We start from the raw sequence: 20,596 nt of genomic DNA on the forward strand, positions 1-20,596 counted from the left end.
AGACCCAAAAATCTTGGCCAAGAGAAGAGAACAAGCAGCTTGACTCTCCTTCCTCCCCGCCTCCCAAATCTATGTTTCTCTTTGTTTACTTGTGGACTGGATGTTGTGCTTACCTGCTGCCTTTGAATTGGGAGTGCCAGGAATACCTATATTGGACAAACAGGCCAGACCTTACGCCAAAGAATAAACGGACATAAATCGGACATCAGGAATCACAAGACAGAGAAACCAGTAGGAGAACACTTCAATCTCCCAGGACATTCTATACAAGATCTCAAAGTAGCTGTTTTACTACAAAGGAATTTCAGAAATAGACTGGAAAGAGAAGCTGCTGAATTACAACTTATCACCAAACTCAAAACCATGGAGAAACCTGGTCTGAACAAAGACCTTGGATTCTTATCTCATTATACATGACAAAGCCATTTTTCACCTTTTCACCCCTTGCTTTTTCCTGTAAGACCTATTGCAGTCGTTAAGAGTCGTCAACAGGCTCATCACAGCTATCTGCCAATCACCCATTCCCACCACCCTTCTGAGTAATACCCCTCCCCACCTTCTCACTATATAGAAGGGTCTGGAAACTTCTGTTTCAGTGTATCTGAAGAAGTGTGCATGCACACGAAAGCTCATACCAAGAACTGACTTAGTTGGTCTTTAAGGTGCTACTGGAAGGAATTTGTTTTGTTTTTACTATGGCAGACCAACACGGCTACCTATCTGTAACAGGAATACCCTGTAAAAGCTGAAATGTGTTGGGTGCATTCTTTGAACTGACTGATTTTTTTTTAACCCACTAAGTATAAAGCTCTATATCAAATTAAAATGACCCCCCCCCCATACCAGCTTAACTCAAGCTTAACTCAAGCTTAACTCAAAACAATCGATTAAAACAGCCTGTCAAAAGTCCCAGCTTTGGTGAGTCTGCAGGGAAAGAGAGTCCTGGCAGCCCCTTTTTCTCTTCCTTGTCTGGGCTTACCAGAAAATGCACGCCCTCGTCTTTCTCCCTCTCTCTGGACTAAAATCAGTGGCAACGCTCGGCTGTTTTCTCCCTACCCCGTAAAAGGCTTTTGTGTAACTAATACGCTGATTTTTACCAGCTGTTTATAGCAGGAGCAAGGGAAAGAGAAACTCTTAAAATAGTCTGTGATGTTCCCAGGGTGAGATCAAAGGTTCTGGAATGAAAAGATGTTTGGAAGCTCCATTTATGAGCCAGTTTTGCCACAAAGAATTGGTGGAAAAAGAGCTCTCACGAGTCAGGAACCAGCCTGAACTCCAGGTCCCTGGAGTGTCCAAGAAGAGAGACTGGTGTCCCTCCTAATTCTCTTGGAACTGGGTGCATCCTTTGCTCAGCATATAAAGGCCACAGCAGAAGCTCCAGAATAATCTGGATTTGAACTCCTAGCCACCTGGGGATTTGTTGCTGAGAGCTTGGTGCCCAGATATGGGCATGAGCTGGGGGAGATTATTGTGGGCGCTGTATTAAATGGTTAAGATTTTCCAAGTTTATTTTCAGCTGCTTGGTAGAGAATCCAGCTGCATGGATTCCAGAGGTTTGGGGGGAAATAACTGAAGGCCTTGGATGCTATGAGCTGATTACACACATTGCCATTGTACATGTTCACAGTTGGGCAATACCTTTGTTAGAACCAACCAGAAACTCACTGAAACGCTGTAGGCAGAAAAACAAAACACAATGATTGGAGGACATTTTCCCAGAATCCTTTGAAAGCATCTCCTTCCCTGGGGCATGAAACTTCCAATCTCTACTCCCCACCTCGCAATACCTGTTGCCGAATGTTCGTACAGGGAGATTTGCCTCTTTGGAGGTCAGTGAACAAAATCTCCGAAATGACTGTTTACCACCCTGATCTTCCATCTTCCTGGAGGATTTGGTGTAGCTCAAAATCTTGCACGGTCTCCTCACACCAACAGAACCAGTTCAGTAAGAGATCACCCTCTTTCCTTGGATTGCTGCAGCTGTAGGCAACCTGTGGGGTGGAAGGATTGCAAGAGGAGAGTCTGCAAGGTAGAGCCAGAGCCCAAGTCAGGATGCCCAGCTCAGTACAGGAGCCATGACATCCTACCTGGTGAGTAACGCCTCAGAGAAGCTAGTGCTGATGCAGTTGCCTCTCTCTTCTTCTTCCAGAACTTCATGGGTCATTAGAGAAATCAGTTCCCGACTCCCTCCAGACAGAGCAAGCGGCTCCCTGCATATCCCAGGAGCCTCAACAAGAGGCACGAGATGAGGGAGAGGACCAAGGTAAGGACTGGGATGGAGAGAGGTGCCGTGGGCTCCTCCATACAGAGCCTTCCATATAGAATCATAGAATAGAATCATAGAATCATAGAGTTGGAAGAGACCACAAGGGCCATCGAGTCCAACCCCCTGCCAAGCAGGAAACACCATCAGAGCACTCCTGACATATGGTTGTCAAGCCTCTGCTTAAAGACCTCCAAAGAAGGAGACTCCACCACACTCCTTGGCAGCAAATTCCACTGTCGAACAGCTCTTACTGTCAGGAAGTTCTTCCTAATGTTTAGGTGGAATCTTCTTTCTTGTAGTTTGGAACCATTGCTCTGTGTCTGCTTCTCTGGAGCAGCAGAAAACAACCTTTCTCCCTCCTCTATGTGACATCCTTTTATATATTTGAACATGGCTATCATATCACCCCTTAACCTCCTCTTCTCCAGGCTAAACATGCCCAGCTCCCTTAGCCGTTCCTCATAAGGCATCGTTTCCAGGCCTTTGACCATTTTGGTTGCCCTCCTCTGGACACGTTCCAGTTTGTCAGTGTCCTTCTTGAACTGTGGTGCCCAGAACTGGACACAGTACTCCAGGTGAGGTCTGACCAGAGCAGAATACAGTGGCACTATTACTTCCCTTGATCTAGATGCTATACTCCTATTGATGCAGCCCAGAATTGCATTGGCTTTTTTAGCTGCCGCGTCACACTGTTGGCTCATGTCAAGTTTGTGGTCAACCAAGACTCCTAGATCCTTTTCACATGTACTGCTCTCAAGCCAGGTGTCAATAATATACGTAGGGCTGCCTCTGAAGACAGTTCAGAAACTTCAGCTAGTGCAGAATTCAGCAGCCAGGTTGCTCACCAGAGCAAGATGGTTTGAGCATATTACACCGATTCTGGTCCGACTGCACTGGCTAACAATTACCGTATTTTTCGCTCCATAAGACACACTTTTTCCCTCCTAAAAAGTAAGGGGGGATGTGTGTTCGTCTTATGGAGTGAATGCAGGCAGGAGGCTCTGTTCATCGCTCCCTTTAAAGAGCTGCGTGGAGCGTGTGTGCGAGTCTTGGGGGCTTTTCCCCAAGGAGGGAGAAGGGCAGCCCGTCAGTGAATGGCTGCCCTTCTCCCTCCTCAGGGAAAAGCCTGCAAGCGCCGCACACACGCTCCACGCGGCTTGTGAAAGGGAGTGCTGAGCAGAGCCTGGGATGCATACAAGCTCTGCTCAGCGCTCCCTTTAAAGAAAATTTTTTGTCTTACATTCCCCCTCTAAAAACTAGGTGCGTCTTATGGTCAGGTGCATTTTATGGAGTGAAAAATACGGTCGTTTTCGGGCCAATTCCAAGTGCTGGTTTTGACCTATAAAGTCTTAAACTGCTCAGGACCACAATACCTCAAGGACCACCTCTTTCCATATGAACCTACCCAGACCCTGAGATCATCCTCTGAGGCCCTCCTTCGTGTGCCTCCACCTCGAGAGGTCCAGAGGGTGGCAACACAAGAACGGGGCCTTCTCTGCAGTGGCTCCCTGTCTGTGGAATGCTCTCCCCAGGGAAGTTCGCCTGGTGCCTTCATTATACACCTTTAGGTGCCAGGCAAAAAATGTTCCTTTTTAACCAGGCCTTTGGTTGATCTGATTGATATCCTATACCCTTTTAAAATGTGCCTCTTTTCTTGGGGGTGGGGGTGTTATTTATATTCTGTTGTTTATATTCTGATTATATATGTTGTGATCTTTTCTGTGAACCGCCCTGAGACCTCCAGGTATAGGGCGGTATATAAACTCAATTAATAATAATAATAATAATAATAATAATACACTAATGGCCTACTGTCACCTTCCTTCATTTCCCCACAGCTTCATTCGGAGCAGGGATTCGGTCGATCATGAAGAAGAAGGAGGATCCTACAGAGCTTCTGGCCAACAAGAAGAGCCTGCAGTTTGTTGGTGTCAATGGCGGGTATGGCGAAGCCTCTGCTCCCAAAATAAAAATAGAATGTGAGCCTTCCAGTCTGCTCTTGAGTCCAGTGAGGCTGCAGCCAGGCGGCAGCAGCAGCAGTTTCCCACACTCCAGGTTGCCTGATTTCACCCTAAACCTGGACTGTAGGAAGTCAAATGTCACCGCCACCACAAAACACACAGGTGTGGGATTTTGTGCCAGAGTCATGCTATTTGCTGGATTTCCACTTGCAGGAGCTAGGAGGTATTTTCCAGTCCCCATGTGGTTTGTGATCCAAGATCAGCACACCTGGCACCTGGGAAATCCTCTGCCCTGCAGTACTCTAATGGCACAGAGCTAGGCAGAACTAGGCACAGAACTTTTCAGGAGGTTTCCCTATTTCTCCTCTCTGCTCTGGGGGGCTGTTTTCTCTGTTGTTCCTTCTCACCCCCTTGTTGCCCCCACCCCAGGTATGAGTCCACCTCCTCTGAAGACTCCAGCACAGCGGAGAACGTCTCAGACAATGAAAGCACCGAGAGCGAATACCACGAGGCAAGCGAGGGGCTCCCTGCAGCACAGGCAATGGCAGCGGAGCCCCCAAAGCTGCCTGGGACAACCGCAGCCGTATCTTGCCCTGGAGTCTCTGCCGAGAGCGGGGAGATGCCAGCCGCAGAAAGCGCCAGCAAGGAGCCACCAGGCAAAACAGGGTAACCATCAGCCTTGGGCATCTTCCCAGCTATCATGACTCTGTGCCCCAAATATTCCACATTCTCTTCTCTGGAGAAAGAAAACTTCACTCCCAGAATGAATGATTCAATACACATAGAACGTGTGCCGCCTCTTGCTCATTCTCACAAATACCGTTTGCTAATATTTTCGTGAATGGAAGGAAGGGCAATTTTAAAAAAAAACCAGAATACAGGGAGGAAAAGTGAAGCGGCAGAGAGAAAGGAAATGGTTGAGATCACTGAACCTTTACACATATCGTCTTCAGTCGCTGTTCAGATATCTCTCTTTTACTCTGGACAGGAAATTCATAGTCAGATTTTCATAGTGCATAGCTGTAACATAAGCAGAGTTTATAATGTTATACCTGTCTTCCTCTCTCACAGGAACTCACTGTCCAAAAACTAACTTCCCCCATGTTCTTCTACCCATTCCAGGACAGGACTCAGCAAGGAGCTGCTTTCAGCTTGTGAAGTCCTTCAGAAATACCTGGAGAGCCCCAATGAACATATGGACGAAGAAATGGTATACCTGCACTCTCATTCTTGAGGGCGGAAGCTCTGGAGGGTGGAAGGGAGCTTAAAGTGGGAGCATAGCTCTCATTTGTTGTTGTCGGCATCTGTGATACTGTAGAGCAGTGGTTCTCAACCTGTGGGTCCCCAGATGTTGTTGGGCTACAACTCCCATCATCCCTAGCTAGCAAGGCCAGAGCTCAGGGATGATGGGAGTTGTAGTCCAACAACATCTGGGGACCCACAGGTTGAGAACTGCTGCTGTAGAGGCTCCTGATTTCATGGAAAGGCGTTTTGCTGGCTCAGAGAGACCTAAAGAAACCATTTGATCCCTATCCACATGGAGAGGAGGTTATCTCTTAGAGAAGAACTACCAGATTTGCCATTTGCACAGGGGCTTCCCTGCCACTTCACGGAACCACAGTTCCCTGGAGTTGGCTTCCTTTGGGAAACCATGCTGGTTAAACCAAATTAAAAGTGTATTAAGGCTGTAATCCTAGGGCCCCAAAGTTTATTGCTTGTGGGGAGATGAGGAGGAGTGCTGCTGGGGTGGAACAGGGAGGGGCAGCTTTGCTGCAGAAAAAGGGGCAGGAAGAAGATCTCCCAGCAGTATTCAACAGATCAAGGGCCCAGAGGCCTTGGACCGGATGGGTTCTAAGGCCTTGTCAATATCCCCAGTGCTCCCAGTCCCTGATTCCTCAGCTGCGAAAGCAAAACCAAAGCACCCCACAACCACTGTCTTCCACCCTGGCTATCAGGAACTGGCGGGGCTTCTGATGAGATAGTGAGCCTGCCACATAATCCCTTTCCCAACCCCTAGTTGGGACTTCTCCTCCTGTTCACCATGCACATATGCCAGAGGAAGGTGTTTGCGGAGGGGGAGACGCCCAAGGAGATCCAAAAGCATTTAGCAAAGAAGACAAAAAAATGGGACGGAACAGCTTCACACACCTGACAGTTGCCACGGCTGCCCTTTCCTTCCTGTGTTTCTATAGAAATTGGCCTATACTGCCGTGCTCCACTATTGGCTGAGGCTTTCCTGCCACAAAGAAGCGGATCCAGAATTGGTCTCACAGCACTTGGCTGCCTTCCGGTGCATCTCCCCACACTTGCTGGAGTTCATCATCAATATGGCCGACGCCAACGGCAACACGGCCCTCCACTACACTGTCTCACATTCCAACTTCCCAGTGGTCACAAAGCTTCTTGAAACAGGTAGGTGGGCATAGAGAGAAATGGGGAAACCTGGAGTCCAAGGGAGCCCTTTGAGGAGGGCTGGCCCACCTGGACACAGCTTGGTGATACACTGGGGCATCCCATTTTTCTGCAGCTTCTTGTGCTTCAACTGCTCAGCACCTTTGGAACTCCATGTGGCCTGAAGCTCGTGCCTGCCACCATTTGGGTGTCCAATTATGGCAGGGATGGGGAGCCTGATGCCCTCCAGATGTTGCTGGACTATACCTCCCATCTTCCTCTTAGTAGTGCAGCAATAAAACTGCTAGCACACTTGCAAAGCTAAGCAGGGTCCGCTCTGGTTTCAAATTGGACGGGGGACCATGCATTGCGGGGGGGGGGGTTGGACTAGTTGGCCCTCAGGGTGCCTTCCAACTCTACAATTCTTTTCTTTTTAATTTTATTCATTTTTCTTTTTCATTCATTACATACATCTCAAATTCTTAACATTTACTATATATTCTTCCCTCCCTCCTCTCCAAGGCTTCCCCCAACTTCCGCTTCTGGTTTGCTACTTTGCTATCTCTCAACAGAAAAAGTTATTAATAACATAACATCAAGCCTAAAAACATAAAAATAAAAGTAAATGCACCATCATATTTCACTGTTTATTTAAATCCTGCTATCAAGTCTATTGACTTTCTTTGTTTCTGCAAATATAATATGAATGGTTCCCAGTCTTTTTCAAAGTCTCTGTTGTCTTTTTCTCTTAGTCTATCTGTCATTTTTGCCAGTTCTGCATGGTTCATCAACTTCTCTTACCATTGTTCTTTAGTTGGTATTTCTCTACGGTTCTATGATCCCTAATCATTGGCCATGCATTGGGCATTGGTCAGCATCTGGAGGGTGACGTATTGCCCTTCCTGATTCATGACATTCATTGTCATCAATCCTCCAAAGAGCTAGAATGGCTCTTTAGCTCTCTCTACAACCTTGTGACATAAAAAAGGCCATCCAGTGAGCTATATACTGAGTAGGGATTTGAAGGTGGCTTTCTGACGCCAGAGCCCAATGCTACTCCACTCCACTGGAGAGAGAGGGAGAAAGAGGAGTCGGCTGGGAGTTTTCTCTTCATACAATCTTGGCTGTCTCTGAGTGCAGATCCAGGTCACTGAGCCTGAGCTTCCACAGCCGCTGCCCAGTTGATATGTTCTATGCTTATGATAATATTTTATTCTCTTGCTGTTTTAAATGTGAATTCTATACTTGACTTACTTTAGTAAGGTTTTATTTTATTTATTTTTTTGGTTAACTTTGCTGTGTTAAGTGTGCCTTCTGTGGTTGACCTCCTTTGCGATGTTTTATTTTGAAATCTTTAATATTTTAGTTTCCTGTTAATTGTGTTGCTTTGAAGATATACTTTGATGTTTTGATGTGTTGTAAACAAAAATTGCCCTTTTTCCTTATGGGATATCCAAGAGCCCATATAGTGTCCTTACATAGGTTCCCTATTGGTAGGAGAGAATAACAGAGGCCAACCAGAGAATATTGAGAAGCAAAGCAGCTAGTAAGCTTGATCTTTATTGATCTGTTGCAACAGGATGCTCCCCTCACACGCAGGAGAGAGGAGGAACCCAGAAAAATGGTGCACAGGGCCTTATAAAGACTTTTGAAATTGCCACCCTGTAGATCAAGACCAGCTCCAGAAACATCATACATACATCACAGAAGGGGTGTAACCCAAGACCACCCCTCAGATACATCATACCTACATCACAGAAAATGTGATCTTAAAACAGAAATTTGAATGTTGTTTTTCTCCTGTCCTTGTTTATCTCCTATCTGGCAGGTTACTTGATTGGATTGCCTGGGGAGCCTGACCAGTCTTTTGTAATGATAAATACTTAGTTCCTGGGCCAGGTCACAGGCTCATAGCTTATTCAAACACAGACATACCCTTAAGACAGGATTTGTGAAGGAAAAGACAATGGGGAGGCTTTTCCACTTTGACCTTGCAGAGAAAACATTTGCTCAGTTTAGGAATCAAAATGGCTTCAGGTCGGTCTTCCTGTGCTGATCTATGTACGTGCGGTTATGAACATTACCATATATCTAAGACCTCAAAATTCCTTTCACAGATGTGTTGTTGACCACTTTGAGATTTTTTTCATAAAAATATAAAGTGGTATAAACATGAAATGAATAAGAATAAGAAGGGGGTGGATTAAATCAAGGGGAAGTGGGTGCAATGACTGATGTTGGTCTGTGCAGGAAGTGGTAGAACGAAGATCTAGGCAAAACATCAGGAAATAGCTCACAATAATCACAGCAACTATCTGGCTAGGTTAGGGGGGATCTTTTTCCATGGATGGTTTTGAAATCAGGCTCAGGCAGGTGCCTGTTGGCAATGTCTTAGGCCAGCCTTAGGGGCTACACAACCCATTCGCTCTAAATCTTTGGTTCCAAGGGGATGAGGCTTCTTGTTGATTCCTTTGCCTTTCTAGGTTTGTGCCACGTGGACCAACAGAACAAAGCTGGCTATACGGCCATCATGCTGACAGCACTGGCCGCTTCCCGCTCAGAGAGTGACATGGACACAATTGTGCAGCTGCTGAAAATGGGCAACGTAAATGCCAAAGCCAGCCAGGTATCCAAATGGTTAGCACTTTCTCGCAGGACAGGGAGGTGGAGGTGGAAGTCAGGTGATGAGAGAGCCTTGCAAAGGCTTCTGCTTTGGCCAGGGTGGGGTGCTCAGAACCACCTATTCTTCTGCTCTGAGGGCACAAGTGAGATTTTAAAGCCTGATTCTCTTCCCCCATTCCTCATTTGCACATGTTTGCCTTACTGAGGTTTCGTAAACAGTATCATTGGCAATTGAGGAAACGCTCCTGTCAAAGCAAAGCAACACACTTTGCAAAACAGCTCAGTTTCTTGAAAGCTTTGCAGGCCCCAGCTTGATTGCAAGTTAAGGTAATTGTGAAACGCTTTTCAGATTTTTGTACTCTCAGTTGGCTTTTCTTTCTTTGCAAGCTGGATCAATGCTTACGGTGTCAAATCACGCTTAAATCAAGAGCTTTCCCCTTCCCCAGCATTTCAGTTTTGTGCACTAAACAGAGGCAAGCGATTCTGATGAGCCAGAGATTGCAGCAGCCTTCACCCTCAATTCTCATCCCACCCCACCCAACCCTGGCCCTAGTATTTAACTGCAACTTACACTGTTGCTTTTCTCCTCGCTGCTCCTGCAGGCTGGGCAAACTGCACTGATGTTGGCCGTCAGCCACGGGCGCCTGGACATGGTTCGTGCCTTGCTAGCTAGCGCAGCGGATGTCAACTTGCAAGATGATGATGGTTCCACAGCGCTGATGTGCGCCTGTGAACATGGCCATGCTGAGATCGTCCGCCTGCTCTTGGCCACACCTGGCTGTGACGTTGCCCTCTCCGACAACGTGAGCCCTTTTTGTTATTTATTAAATTTGTATACCGCCCTATATCCTATACAGTGGTACCTTGATACTCGACCGGCTTGGCTCCCAAACAAATTGGCTCCCGAATGCCGCAAACCCGGAAGTGAGTGTTCTGGTTTGCGAATGTTTTTCGGAAGCCGAACATCCGACACGGCTTCTGCAGCTTCCAAGTGAGTGCAGGAAGCTCCCGCAGTCAATCGGAAGCCGTGCCTTGGTTTTTGAACGGTTTTGGGAGTCGAATGAACTTTCAGAATGGATTAAGTTCAAGAACCAAGGTACCAAGGTACCACTGTACCTGCAGGTCTCAGGGCAGTTCACAGGATAGAATCACGACATACAGTGCACAAACCCTTTGTCTCCCATTCCACTGCAGGCTGAGCGGAAAGTGATAATTTGATAGATAATCCACCAGTGCTTTGCGTTCTTCCTTAAACACTTCGTCATTATGTCCTCTTAATTTGGCAGTTAATTTTACCATGTCAACATAGTCCATCAATTTCATAAGCCATTTCTCCTTAGTTGATAATCCTTTCCACTTCTGAAGCACCCCAAGTTTCATAGACCCCATAATATATTTGGTAACTGGGCACTGCCAATAATAATAATAATAATAATAATAATAATAATAATAATAATAATAATAATAAATGTATTATTTATACCCTACCCATCTGGCTGGGTTTCCCCAGCCGCTCTGGACAGTTCCCATCAGAATATTAAAAACATGATAAAGCATCAAACATTAAAAACTTCCTTAAACATCCTTCGGATGCCTTCTAAAAGTCAGGTAGTTGTTTATTTCCTTGACATCTGGTGGGAGGGCGTTCCACAGGGCAGGTGCCACTACCAAGAAGGCCCTCTGCCTGGTTCCCCTTAACTTGGCTTCTTGCAGTGAGGGAACCGCCAGAAGGCCCTAAGCGCTGGACCTCAGTGTCCGGGCTGAACGATGGGGGTGGAGATGTTCCTTCAGGTCTACTGGGCAGAGGCTGTTTAGCACCAACACTTTGGATTTTCTCTCCTCCTGCAGGATGGCAGCACAGCTCTCTCCATCGCAGTGGAAGCAGGCCAGAATGACATTGCCATCATGCTGTATGCTCATCTGAACTTTGCCAAAGCCTCGTCTCCGGTAAGTTGCCATGTACAGTCAAGGAATCATTGCACCGGCCTTGTAGTGCAGTTGGTCCAGCTCCCCGCTTGAGGCACGATAACCAGCAGATCAGACGCAGAATGGGGGTCTAATGCACTGGGGGTTGCCCATGTTAAAATGCGATCCTTCAACTCAGTACAGTGGTACCTCGCAAGACGAAATTAATTTGTTCCGCGAGTTTTTTCGTCTTGCGATTTTTTCGTCTTGCGAAGCACGGACTTTGGAAAAGCTTCAAAAATCACCAAAGTCTTCAAAAACCTCAAAAAAGGCTACCACACCGCATGCTATGAGTTGCTCTTCAAAGTGAATGCACGGTTTTAAGAAAAAGGAAACAAACTTCCAAGACAATGGAAACAAACTTGCAAGGCGTTTTTGTCTTGCGAAGCAAGCCCATAGGGAAATTTGTCTTGCGAAGCAACTCAAAAAAACGAAAAACTCTTTCGTCCTGCGAGTTTTTCATCTTACGAGGCATTCGTCTTGCGAGGTACCACTGTATCTTTTGTGGTGAACGATGTTTTTAGAAAATAAATTTGATGGGCTGGCTCTGCACAGACTTGTCCTCCTGCTTAAGTGAGCAGGGAACTTTGCACGAGGGTCAGTTTTGAGTTCAGGGGGCTGTTTCTGGCAAAGGAAAGGGCTGAGGAGCAACACAGGAGGCAAAATGAGATAAGTAGGGCTGTTTAATTAAAGACTAACCATGAAATGCACTTTTCAGGGGACCCCCAAACAGCCGAAAGATGAGAAGATAGCATCTATGTCCGGTGATGCTCAGTAACACAAAACGAGGCGGTTTCCTGTCTGTCTACGCTTCCCTTTGAAGAAGTACCTGAGAACTTGTCAAGGACTGCAGAACCTAAGCATCCAATGGTGCATAATGTAAGCATGTAAATCTCCCAAGAAATGCTGTCTGTTCTCAGCCTCCTGCAACCCCTCCCATCAGCTGGGATCTCTCTCATCGGCTACACTCAGTGGACTGGTTGGCCTTCCAGGAGAAGGAGCTCCCCCTACAGTTTCTGAGCGGCTACTTTAGCCTGATCAGCTGCAATTCTGCTAGCTATTGAGCCAAAGAGGAAGAATCGGTGAAGGACTTCTGGATACAGCTTCTCAGCCAACTTGGCATGGCTTAAAGGCTTTCCTGCTTTCTAGAGACATGTTTCCCTCTCCGCCCAACTTTCACCCAAGTCCATTGCAGTATTAAAAGTCTCTGCAAGGCGAAAGATGTCTCTTGAGCCTGAGCTGATGAGTTTGGGTAGTCCAGGGTTATGGAGAATCTATAGAGAGACAGAGTGGATGCCACACATAGGCTTCTGCAGCGCACTTCTTGAATAATCTTGGGCATCTCTTTGTCTCAGCTCCTCCTCTCATTGTAAAATGGGACTTAATGTATTGTTAAGAGGCCTGCCTAAAGCAACTCCACACAGAATCCATTTTCCTTTTCTCTTTTTCAAGACAAAAAACCCATACTTAAACACGACATTACTTGAAATAATTTTTGAAGGCCACGCTGCCTGAAACAGGGCCCTGTTTTGAATCAATGTTTCTTCATTTGGGTAGGAGTTTCTACGTGTGTGTGTGTTATTGTAATACAAACAACGTTGCAATGGAACTAAAATGAGTATTTGACACAAAGGTTCGAATGAGTGAATTTTGCAGATTTGGCAAAATGTGAATTCTCACTGAGTTCGGCAACTTGGTAAGGGAGCAATAGTATATTTTCGATGGGTGGGGTAGATGGGATTAGATTTCTTTCCAAAATGATAACCATTATTTGGCTAGGCTGTAGGCTGTTTCTTCTGCACAAGGAAATGTTGTGGCTGAATGCTGATGGGCCTTTGCACAGCTCCAATTAAACAGATTTGCACAGGAGATATTCTCCCAGTGAATTGAACCCTTTGCCCAGAGTGCTAATCAGCTCTCCTTGTCAGTTACTCTCTACAATCTGATTTACTGATGTTGGATGACTAGGATCTGAGGAAAATATCTGGTATTATTTGCCTAAAAATGTCAAAATAATGCAGTTCTAATTAGGCAGACCTAAACTGTTTCCCTCTTTGGGATTACCCGAAGCACCAAATTCATTAATGGATGCTATGCAAGTTGAAAAAGTCCTCTTTGCTTATTGGAGTTTTAATACCAAAATTTATGTCTGTCTCTCCTAACAGCCAATGATCAGTAGGGGAGGGGGGAAAGTATAATAATTAAGATAAACCATAGTGGTTTGGGGTTTTTTTTAATGCCAATAATTTGAAATAGTAAAAGGGTACAACCTATTTTTATATAAATATATAAATATATATATATTAATATACACCAAGAAAACGACTATATAAATTATTTTAGTGCACAGAATTTTTTAAGGAATTCTAGAGGAGACGACGTCCAAAATGTTGAGGTGGGTTGTAACTGGCTGGGCGAAGGACTACTGTCTGAAGCTGCAAATCTGCCAGCTGATATATTTGCACAGTCTCTATTCTGCCTTGTGTAAAAGCCATTAGACACTAGTTGGGCTTGAAAACAGATGTTTATTTGGAGCCAGTTGGCTCTTGTGTTGCTCCGAACGCACAGACAGTACAAGTCTTTCATCCTGGCAATGGTTTTCTGTCGCTGCCCCCAAAGCAGACATTTTGAACGGGCAACAGGAGGCTTTAGAAAACTGCATGTCTTTAGGAGTGTGTTTGGAACTTGTACTTGGGATATTGCCTTCGATAAATGTAATCTCTTTTAGGATTGTCATATGATGATATTTCTACACTTTTAAAGGAAGTTAAGGTCATTTATAGCCATAATAAACGTAAAATGATCAGATGTGACTCTTTCTGTTTCTAGCGGTGTTACTGTTAAAGGGGTGTTCCCTTATGTAGGCATGGCCAAACTTGGCCCTCCAGCTGTTTTGGGACTACAACTCCCATCATCCTTAGCTAACAGGACCAGTGGTCAGGGATGATGGGAATTGTAGTCCCAAAACATCTGGAGGGCCAAGTTTGGCAATGCCTGCCTTATAGCAACTTGAGAGAGAGAAATCTGTAATATTGTCATAACTTTTTTTCCCTGCACAAAAAGTATGATTTTTAAAAGAGGAGCAAGATTAACTCAAGGAAAAACCTGAATAACCTTTGGTAAGTTGCCGGTCTCAGATCCTTTTGTCCTCGTCTTTATCTACTCAATGAAAGCAGAACATTGCTGAAATTTTAGCATTGATAAAAAGATTGCATATTAGTTTGTAACAAGTTTATTGAAGTATGGAATGAATGAAGACATTCACACAGAACATTCATAGGGGGACCATGGCTATTTTATAACATCACACCATATGCAAAGTCATGGGACGCGGGTGGCGCTGTGGGTTAAACCACAGAGCCTAGGACTTGCCAATCAGAAGGTCAGCAGTTCGAATCCCTGCGACGGGGTGAGCTCCCATTGCTCGGTCCCTGCTCCTGCCCACCTAGCAGTTCGAAAGCACGTCAAAGTGCAAGTAGAGAAATTAAGTACCGCTCCAGCGGGAAGGTAAATGGCATTTCCGTGCGTTGCTCTGGTTCGCCAGAAGCAGCTTAGTCATGCTGGCCACATGACCCGGAAGCTGTATGCTGGCTCCCTCGGCCAATAAAGCGAGAGGAGCGCCGCAATCCCAGAGTCGGCCACGACTGGTCCTAATGGTCAGGGGTCCCTTTACCCTTTACCTTTATATGCAAAGTCAAAGCAGTTTCTCTCGAGCTCTTTTGGATGCAAACTTATCAGTTATATCATTAAAATCAGTAAGTTCCAGTTTATCATTTTCTATGCAGAGAATGTTTAGATCAGACAACTGATCTTGGGACATTGTTGACCATATATAATTCTTTAGTCTAAAAAACCATCGTTTGCCAGTACAGTTTGTAAGCTTTAAATGCAGGAACTATCTAAAAAATTGTTTCCACGTTTGGAAAAGCTGTCAGAATTTTCTCCTGGAATATTATTTGATACGTATCTTGGTGGCTGAAATTTTCTTTGTCAGAGCGAGCATGTTTGACGAACTTTATTAAACGGTAAGTACCGTACATGCTTGTGTAATTGTTACATGGCCATAGACTCATGTCACCTGTTTAATGTTACTAAGCAACTGGGCCTAGATAGTAAAATCTGTCTGTTTTTAAAATCGTTTTTGGCAAGAGGCTGAGGCTACCCTAGATTATGAGGTCCTGGGTGCAGCCTACTCAGCCCGTATGTAAATCCAGCACTGACCATCAGTGGCATAGCAAGGATTGCCCAGGCCCGTGCAGAGGGGGCAAGGGATGGAGGGAAACTGACAATTTTGTACCCAGGACAACCGACTATGTCTGTCCCCCCCCCCCATGCTACGCCACTGATGACCAGGGCAACAGGCACATTTTACTCTCATTTTGCTAGTGTAAAAGAGCTGTCAATGTGGCATCCAGTTGCCTGAAGTGTCACGTGGTTTCACTGAAGGCAATGCCACCTCCCGGGTGAGGGGCAGAGTAGGTGAGGGAAATGCCAAAATCCCCTCCCTCCATGTCTCACCTTTCATTCTGTCATTGTTGTGGCTCCCCCAGCAGCATCCTCTTGGCTTGGCACCCAGTGCAGGCAAGACAGTTGCGCCTCCCTAAATGTGCTGATTATTATTATTAATAATAATAAATTTATTATTTATACCCTGCCCATCTGGCTGGGCTTCCCCAGCCACTCTGGGCAGTTCCCAACAGAATATTAAAAACACGATAAAACATCAGACATAAAAAACTTCCCTAAACAGAGCTGCCATCAGATGTTTTCTAAAAGTCAGATAGTTGTTTATTTCCTTGAGATCTGGTGGGAGGGTGTTCCACAGGGCGGGCTCCACTACCGAGAAGGCCCTCTGCCTGGTTCCCTGTAACCTCACTTCTCGCAGTGAGGGAACCGCCAGAAGGCCCTTGAAGCTGGACCTCAGTGTCCAGGCTGAACGATGGGGGTGGAGACGCTCCTTCAGGTTTACACGACCGAGGCTGTTTTGGGCTTTAAAGGTCAGCACCTTTAAATTTAAGCAAGAGCAGAAAGAAACACTCTCTCCCCCCCCCCCATCCCCACCCTAACTGTTGTGGAAGAATCTGGGAAGGGAAACAACTTCCCTCATTTAAAAAGCTAACAAGCTTCTAATAGCCACTTTGGGCAATCGGCTTAAGCAGTGATTATGCTCCTGTGGTCTAGGGTTTATGTCTGCTGCAGCGGCGGCTAATCGGCTGCTCTCGAGTCTTAAGGAGCTGGCTCCAGGCTTTGGCAGCGGCTGAATAAAAGTGAATCGGCCCGCTGCGAGCTTTGCATTCTGCCTGCCCGCAGGCAACTTGGCTCTGAAGACTGGGGAACTGGTCTGCTCCCTGAGAGAAGGAAAGCCAGCCTGGACAGGCGAGGCCATTCATCTCTGCAGGGGATCAACGAGGGGCATGCGGCTTTGCTGGCAACTGCGTCCCTCACTGCTGCTCCTTAGCATAGCTCTCAAAAGCCCTTCCAGGAAGCTGTTCTGTGCAGAAGTCAGAAGACAAGCAGTGTGCCAGCCCGCCTGACGGCAAGGAGACCTGCAAATATTTTGTTTGTGGCAGCAGTACAAGTTTCTGGGTGGGGTAAGTGTATAGCCAAGAAAGCCCTTTTTAAAAAAAAAAAAAAAATAGAAATCAGAGGGTACTGTGGGCATCATCCCCTATTCTTTCAATTTATGGTTTGATATTCAAGGAAATGACATACCTATCACCAAGTATCATTTTATAATATACTGAGACAGCTACTTAAGTCTATAAGAAAACCGAAGGAAGAAAAGACAAGGAGAAACCTAACGAAAGAGAAAAAAATGGAAAAGAAAGAAAAAATCTAAACGATACAGAAGAAAAAATAGTAATAAAAGGACTTCTCTAACCTGCAGCTATATGTGATATTCATTCCTTAAGATCCAACCATTCTATCATCTATAAACCATTATTTTTTCAGTCTTCAAATCCAGATGATGGGCAGTTAGAGGCAAAAGTGGGTGGGGACACACCTCCCATTTTTAAATGATCATAAACATCCGCCCCTTCCTCCCAGGGCCCAAACCTTTGGGGAGATACTTTATTGAAAAGCATTCTGAAAGTGCACTGGATCACAAATTGGGGTGGCAACAAACGAGCAACCCCACCATCAGTAACACTACAACGGCAGCTTTCACACTGGCCAAGAAAAAACAAATGAAATACTTTCAGTGTATTTAAATATTTATTAAACTCATTCACGATCTGGGGAAAGAACACCCCCCCAAAGGATTTTCATCAAGGAACAGTGAAGAAAACGCTTGATAAAATATAACTTAGTGCAGCTGAAAGGACACAACCTCTCAATGGTCAGGTGTTCACCTGAAGAGCTTCCCAAAACTTGTGTAAGAAAACCAGGTTCTCCCAGATGGTTTCTGGTGGCATTCGTGAACTAGGGGCTATATATGCATTTTGGTTTATTGCATCACATTTTCCTGATTGTAATGCTAGCACTTCTGTCCCTTTTGCTAACGCTCCTTTCACAATGCTGTACCTGTTGCGTTCAAGAACTGCGGCCTTTTGACCAATATGCCAAATTTCATTCACACCACTGGGTATGACACACTGAATGTCAACGGACAATGTCACTCCTACACATGAATGCTTCTTTTCCTCAATTCACCCATGAAAATTGTTGGAAAGAATTGTATGCTGGCTTAACTACCCCAAATCTCCTCACTTTAACACCTCTGATTTTCTAAGTTGTTGGGGTTGCGGATGGATGCCCCCTCAAGAAGTGATTAACACAGAAAAAAGCACTAAACTTCCCCCACACGCTGCTAGACTTCCAGAAGTGTCCTTTACATTGTCATAGAATCATAGAATAGAATCATAGAATCAGAGTTGGAAGAGACCACAAGGGCCATGGAGTCCAACCCCCTGCCAAGCAGGAAACACCACCAGAGCACTCCTGACATATGGTTGTCAAGCCTCTGCTTAAAGATCTCCAAAGAAGGAGACTCCACCACACTCCTTGGCAGCAAATTCCACTGTCGAACAGCTCTCACTGTCAGGAAGTTCCTCCTAATGTTTAGGTGGAATCTTCTTTCTTGTAGTTTGGAACCATTGCTCTGTGTCTGCTTCTCTGGAGCAGCAGAAAACAACCTTTCTCCCTCCTCTATGTGACATCCTTTTATATATTTGAACATGGCTATCATATCACCCCTTAACCTCCTCTTCTCCAGGCTAAACATGCCCAGCTCCCTTAGCCGTTCCTCATAAGGCATCGTTTCCAGGCCTTTGACCATTTTGGTTGCCCTCCTCTGGACACGTTCCAGTTTGTCAGTGTCCTTCACATTGTGTGAAAGCTCAGCTATAATACATAACAGCCAGGGAAATGGAATAAACTGCTATGTGAATGCAGCCTTAAGACAGCTTCCCCCTGCTGTCCAGGGACTTGCAGCATCTCATGTTGACATCTAGAAAACGGAAACATGGATTGCTGTTCTTCACTATGCAGAAGCAGAATCTCAGGTGAGCTATTAAAGGGACTTTGCCTGGATTGTTTGCCTAGCCCAGCAAGGACTAAGCTGAAACTTATGCAAGCATGAAACGGGTTCTGCACCAAGGGGGGAGAGGATCCTACTGTTCCCTGAGCTCCAGGTTGCACTTTTCTCCCCCCCCCTTCTGTCCTTACAGAATTAAAAAGGTAAAGGACCCCTGGATGGATAGGTCCAGTCAAAGGCGACTATGGGATGCAGCGCTCATCTCGCTTTCAGGCCGAGCAGCCAGCATTTGTCCACAGACAGCTTTCCAGGTCATGTAGCCAGCATGACTAAACTGCTTCTGGGACACTGACGGAAGCCAGGGCTCACAGAAATGCTATTTACCTTCCCGCCGCAGCAGTACCTATTTATCTACTTGCACTGGTGTGCTTTCGAACTGCTAGGTTGGTAGGAGCTGGCAACAGGAGCTCACAGAGGGATTTGAAGCACCAACCTTCCGATTGGCAAGCCCAAGAGGCTCAGTGGTTGAGACCACAGCGCCATCCGCATTCCAATTACACAACGGAAGGTGTACTGAGCTTCTAACACAAACATCCTGAAGCTCAGGGAACATTTTTGACTTCATCAAATGTAGCTCAATTGATATACAGCTGTTTCTCCTATGCAAACAGCCCCAACAAGGAACCGGCTTGCCCCACTCAACCCTGCAGAGCCTAACAGCTTTGTATGCTACAGCAGGGGAGCACTAGACCAAAGGACCAGAGGCACAGCTTGTCATTTCTTTCTCAAAATCCCCAACTGCTTTTGTTTAAAGTAGCACCATTACTGCCCATTGTCTAGGAAAGTTGCTTCCTACTTTGGAATTTTCAAGGCAACCAGAAGCAGAAAAGGACATACTGAATGATGCTCAGGTCTGGGCCACTGCTTTTGACAAGATTCAGGCACTAAGCAAGACGTTTCAGAGCTATTCCCATTTCTGTGATTGTTGCTCTTTGATTTAAAGACAAAAGTATGAGAAAGACATTAAAGCAGCCATTAACAACCCAAAGGAAGTTGAGGACTCTTCATCAGCATGACAAATGAAAGGCACTCTTAATGTGACAGCAGGGCAAATACATAGACTGACAGTGCTTTGTTATTTTCCCTTCTCAAAGTAAAACATAACCTTAAGGGGGGTTTTTTTGGGGGGGTGTTCCCCTTTACTACATCTTACTTCTACAAAAATTTATTCAGTGCTCATTTTAAGGCCCCCAAATTACTACAGCCAATGACATTAACACAATAAACCATTGGGGCAGGCAGCTGAGCATTTCATAGACATTTAGGCCATTGACACTTTTCTTTACAAATGAACACACACAATTCTATCAACCGGCTTGTGCTTTTAAAAATTTGACTGCTCCATGCAAGGTGGCTGACATGATATAGACATGAGTATCATTCACAATGCAACAGCAAAGGAGAAGGGGATGCAGCAAACGACAAAATCATCTCCAACTGCAATCGACCCATGCCGAATCAGCAAAAAACATGCTGCATGCCTGAAAGGGGTGGGATGATAAAAATCAGACTGTACCTAAATGGCAAGATTTGCGGACAGTGATGGGAAATATACCCCCACCGCATTAAATAAGCGAATAAATATTGCAAAAGTTAATCCCCTTTTTGGCTGCAGTCCCCCCCCCCCAAGAAAAAAAACATTTGGGCACTGCTGCTGAAAGCACCAGTAAGAGCAGCGATCAAGTACAATTCACTCAAAGCATCTATGCAGTTGTGGAGATACGAAAAGCTTCATGGAGCAGTGGTTTCCTTGGAGTGAAACAAAACCGCAGTCCCTGGTTCAGACACCCATGTTAATGGCAAACCGCAAAGGTTTGGTTCACTATGACATGCAAAACGCAGCCCCCACGTTCA

General features: G+C 45.6%; 1 protein-coding gene across 5 annotated transcripts in view; it reads left to right on the forward strand.

The window, feature by feature from the left end:
* Positions 1–14,018, forward strand: part of KANK2 (KN motif and ankyrin repeat domains 2) — a 79,490-nt gene extending 65,472 nt beyond the window's left edge. For all 5 annotated transcript variants that reach the window (XM_081844910.1, XM_081844909.1, XM_081844908.1 and 2 more), the window contains 9 exons: positions 2,150–2,263; positions 4,105–4,207; positions 4,657–4,893; positions 5,350–5,437; positions 6,420–6,639; positions 9,102–9,244; positions 9,843–10,043; positions 11,089–11,187; positions 11,924–14,018. In XM_081844910.1, the coding sequence (XP_081701036.1) occupies positions 2,150–2,263; positions 4,105–4,207; positions 4,657–4,893; positions 5,350–5,437; positions 6,420–6,639; positions 9,102–9,244; positions 9,843–10,043; positions 11,089–11,187; positions 11,924–11,983 (1,265 nt within the window). In that variant the 3' untranslated portion in view covers positions 11,984–14,018. The remainder of the gene's footprint in view (positions 1–2,149; positions 2,264–4,104; positions 4,208–4,656; positions 4,894–5,349; positions 5,438–6,419; positions 6,640–9,101; positions 9,245–9,842; positions 10,044–11,088; positions 11,188–11,923) is intronic.
* Positions 14,019–20,596: the final 6,578 nt, after the last annotated feature.

The sequence above is a fragment of the Podarcis erhardii genome (genome assembly GCF_964252035.2).
Source record: "Podarcis erhardii genome assembly, chromosome: 17".
Classification (NCBI taxonomy): domain Eukaryota; kingdom Metazoa; phylum Chordata; class Lepidosauria; order Squamata; family Lacertidae; genus Podarcis; species Podarcis erhardii.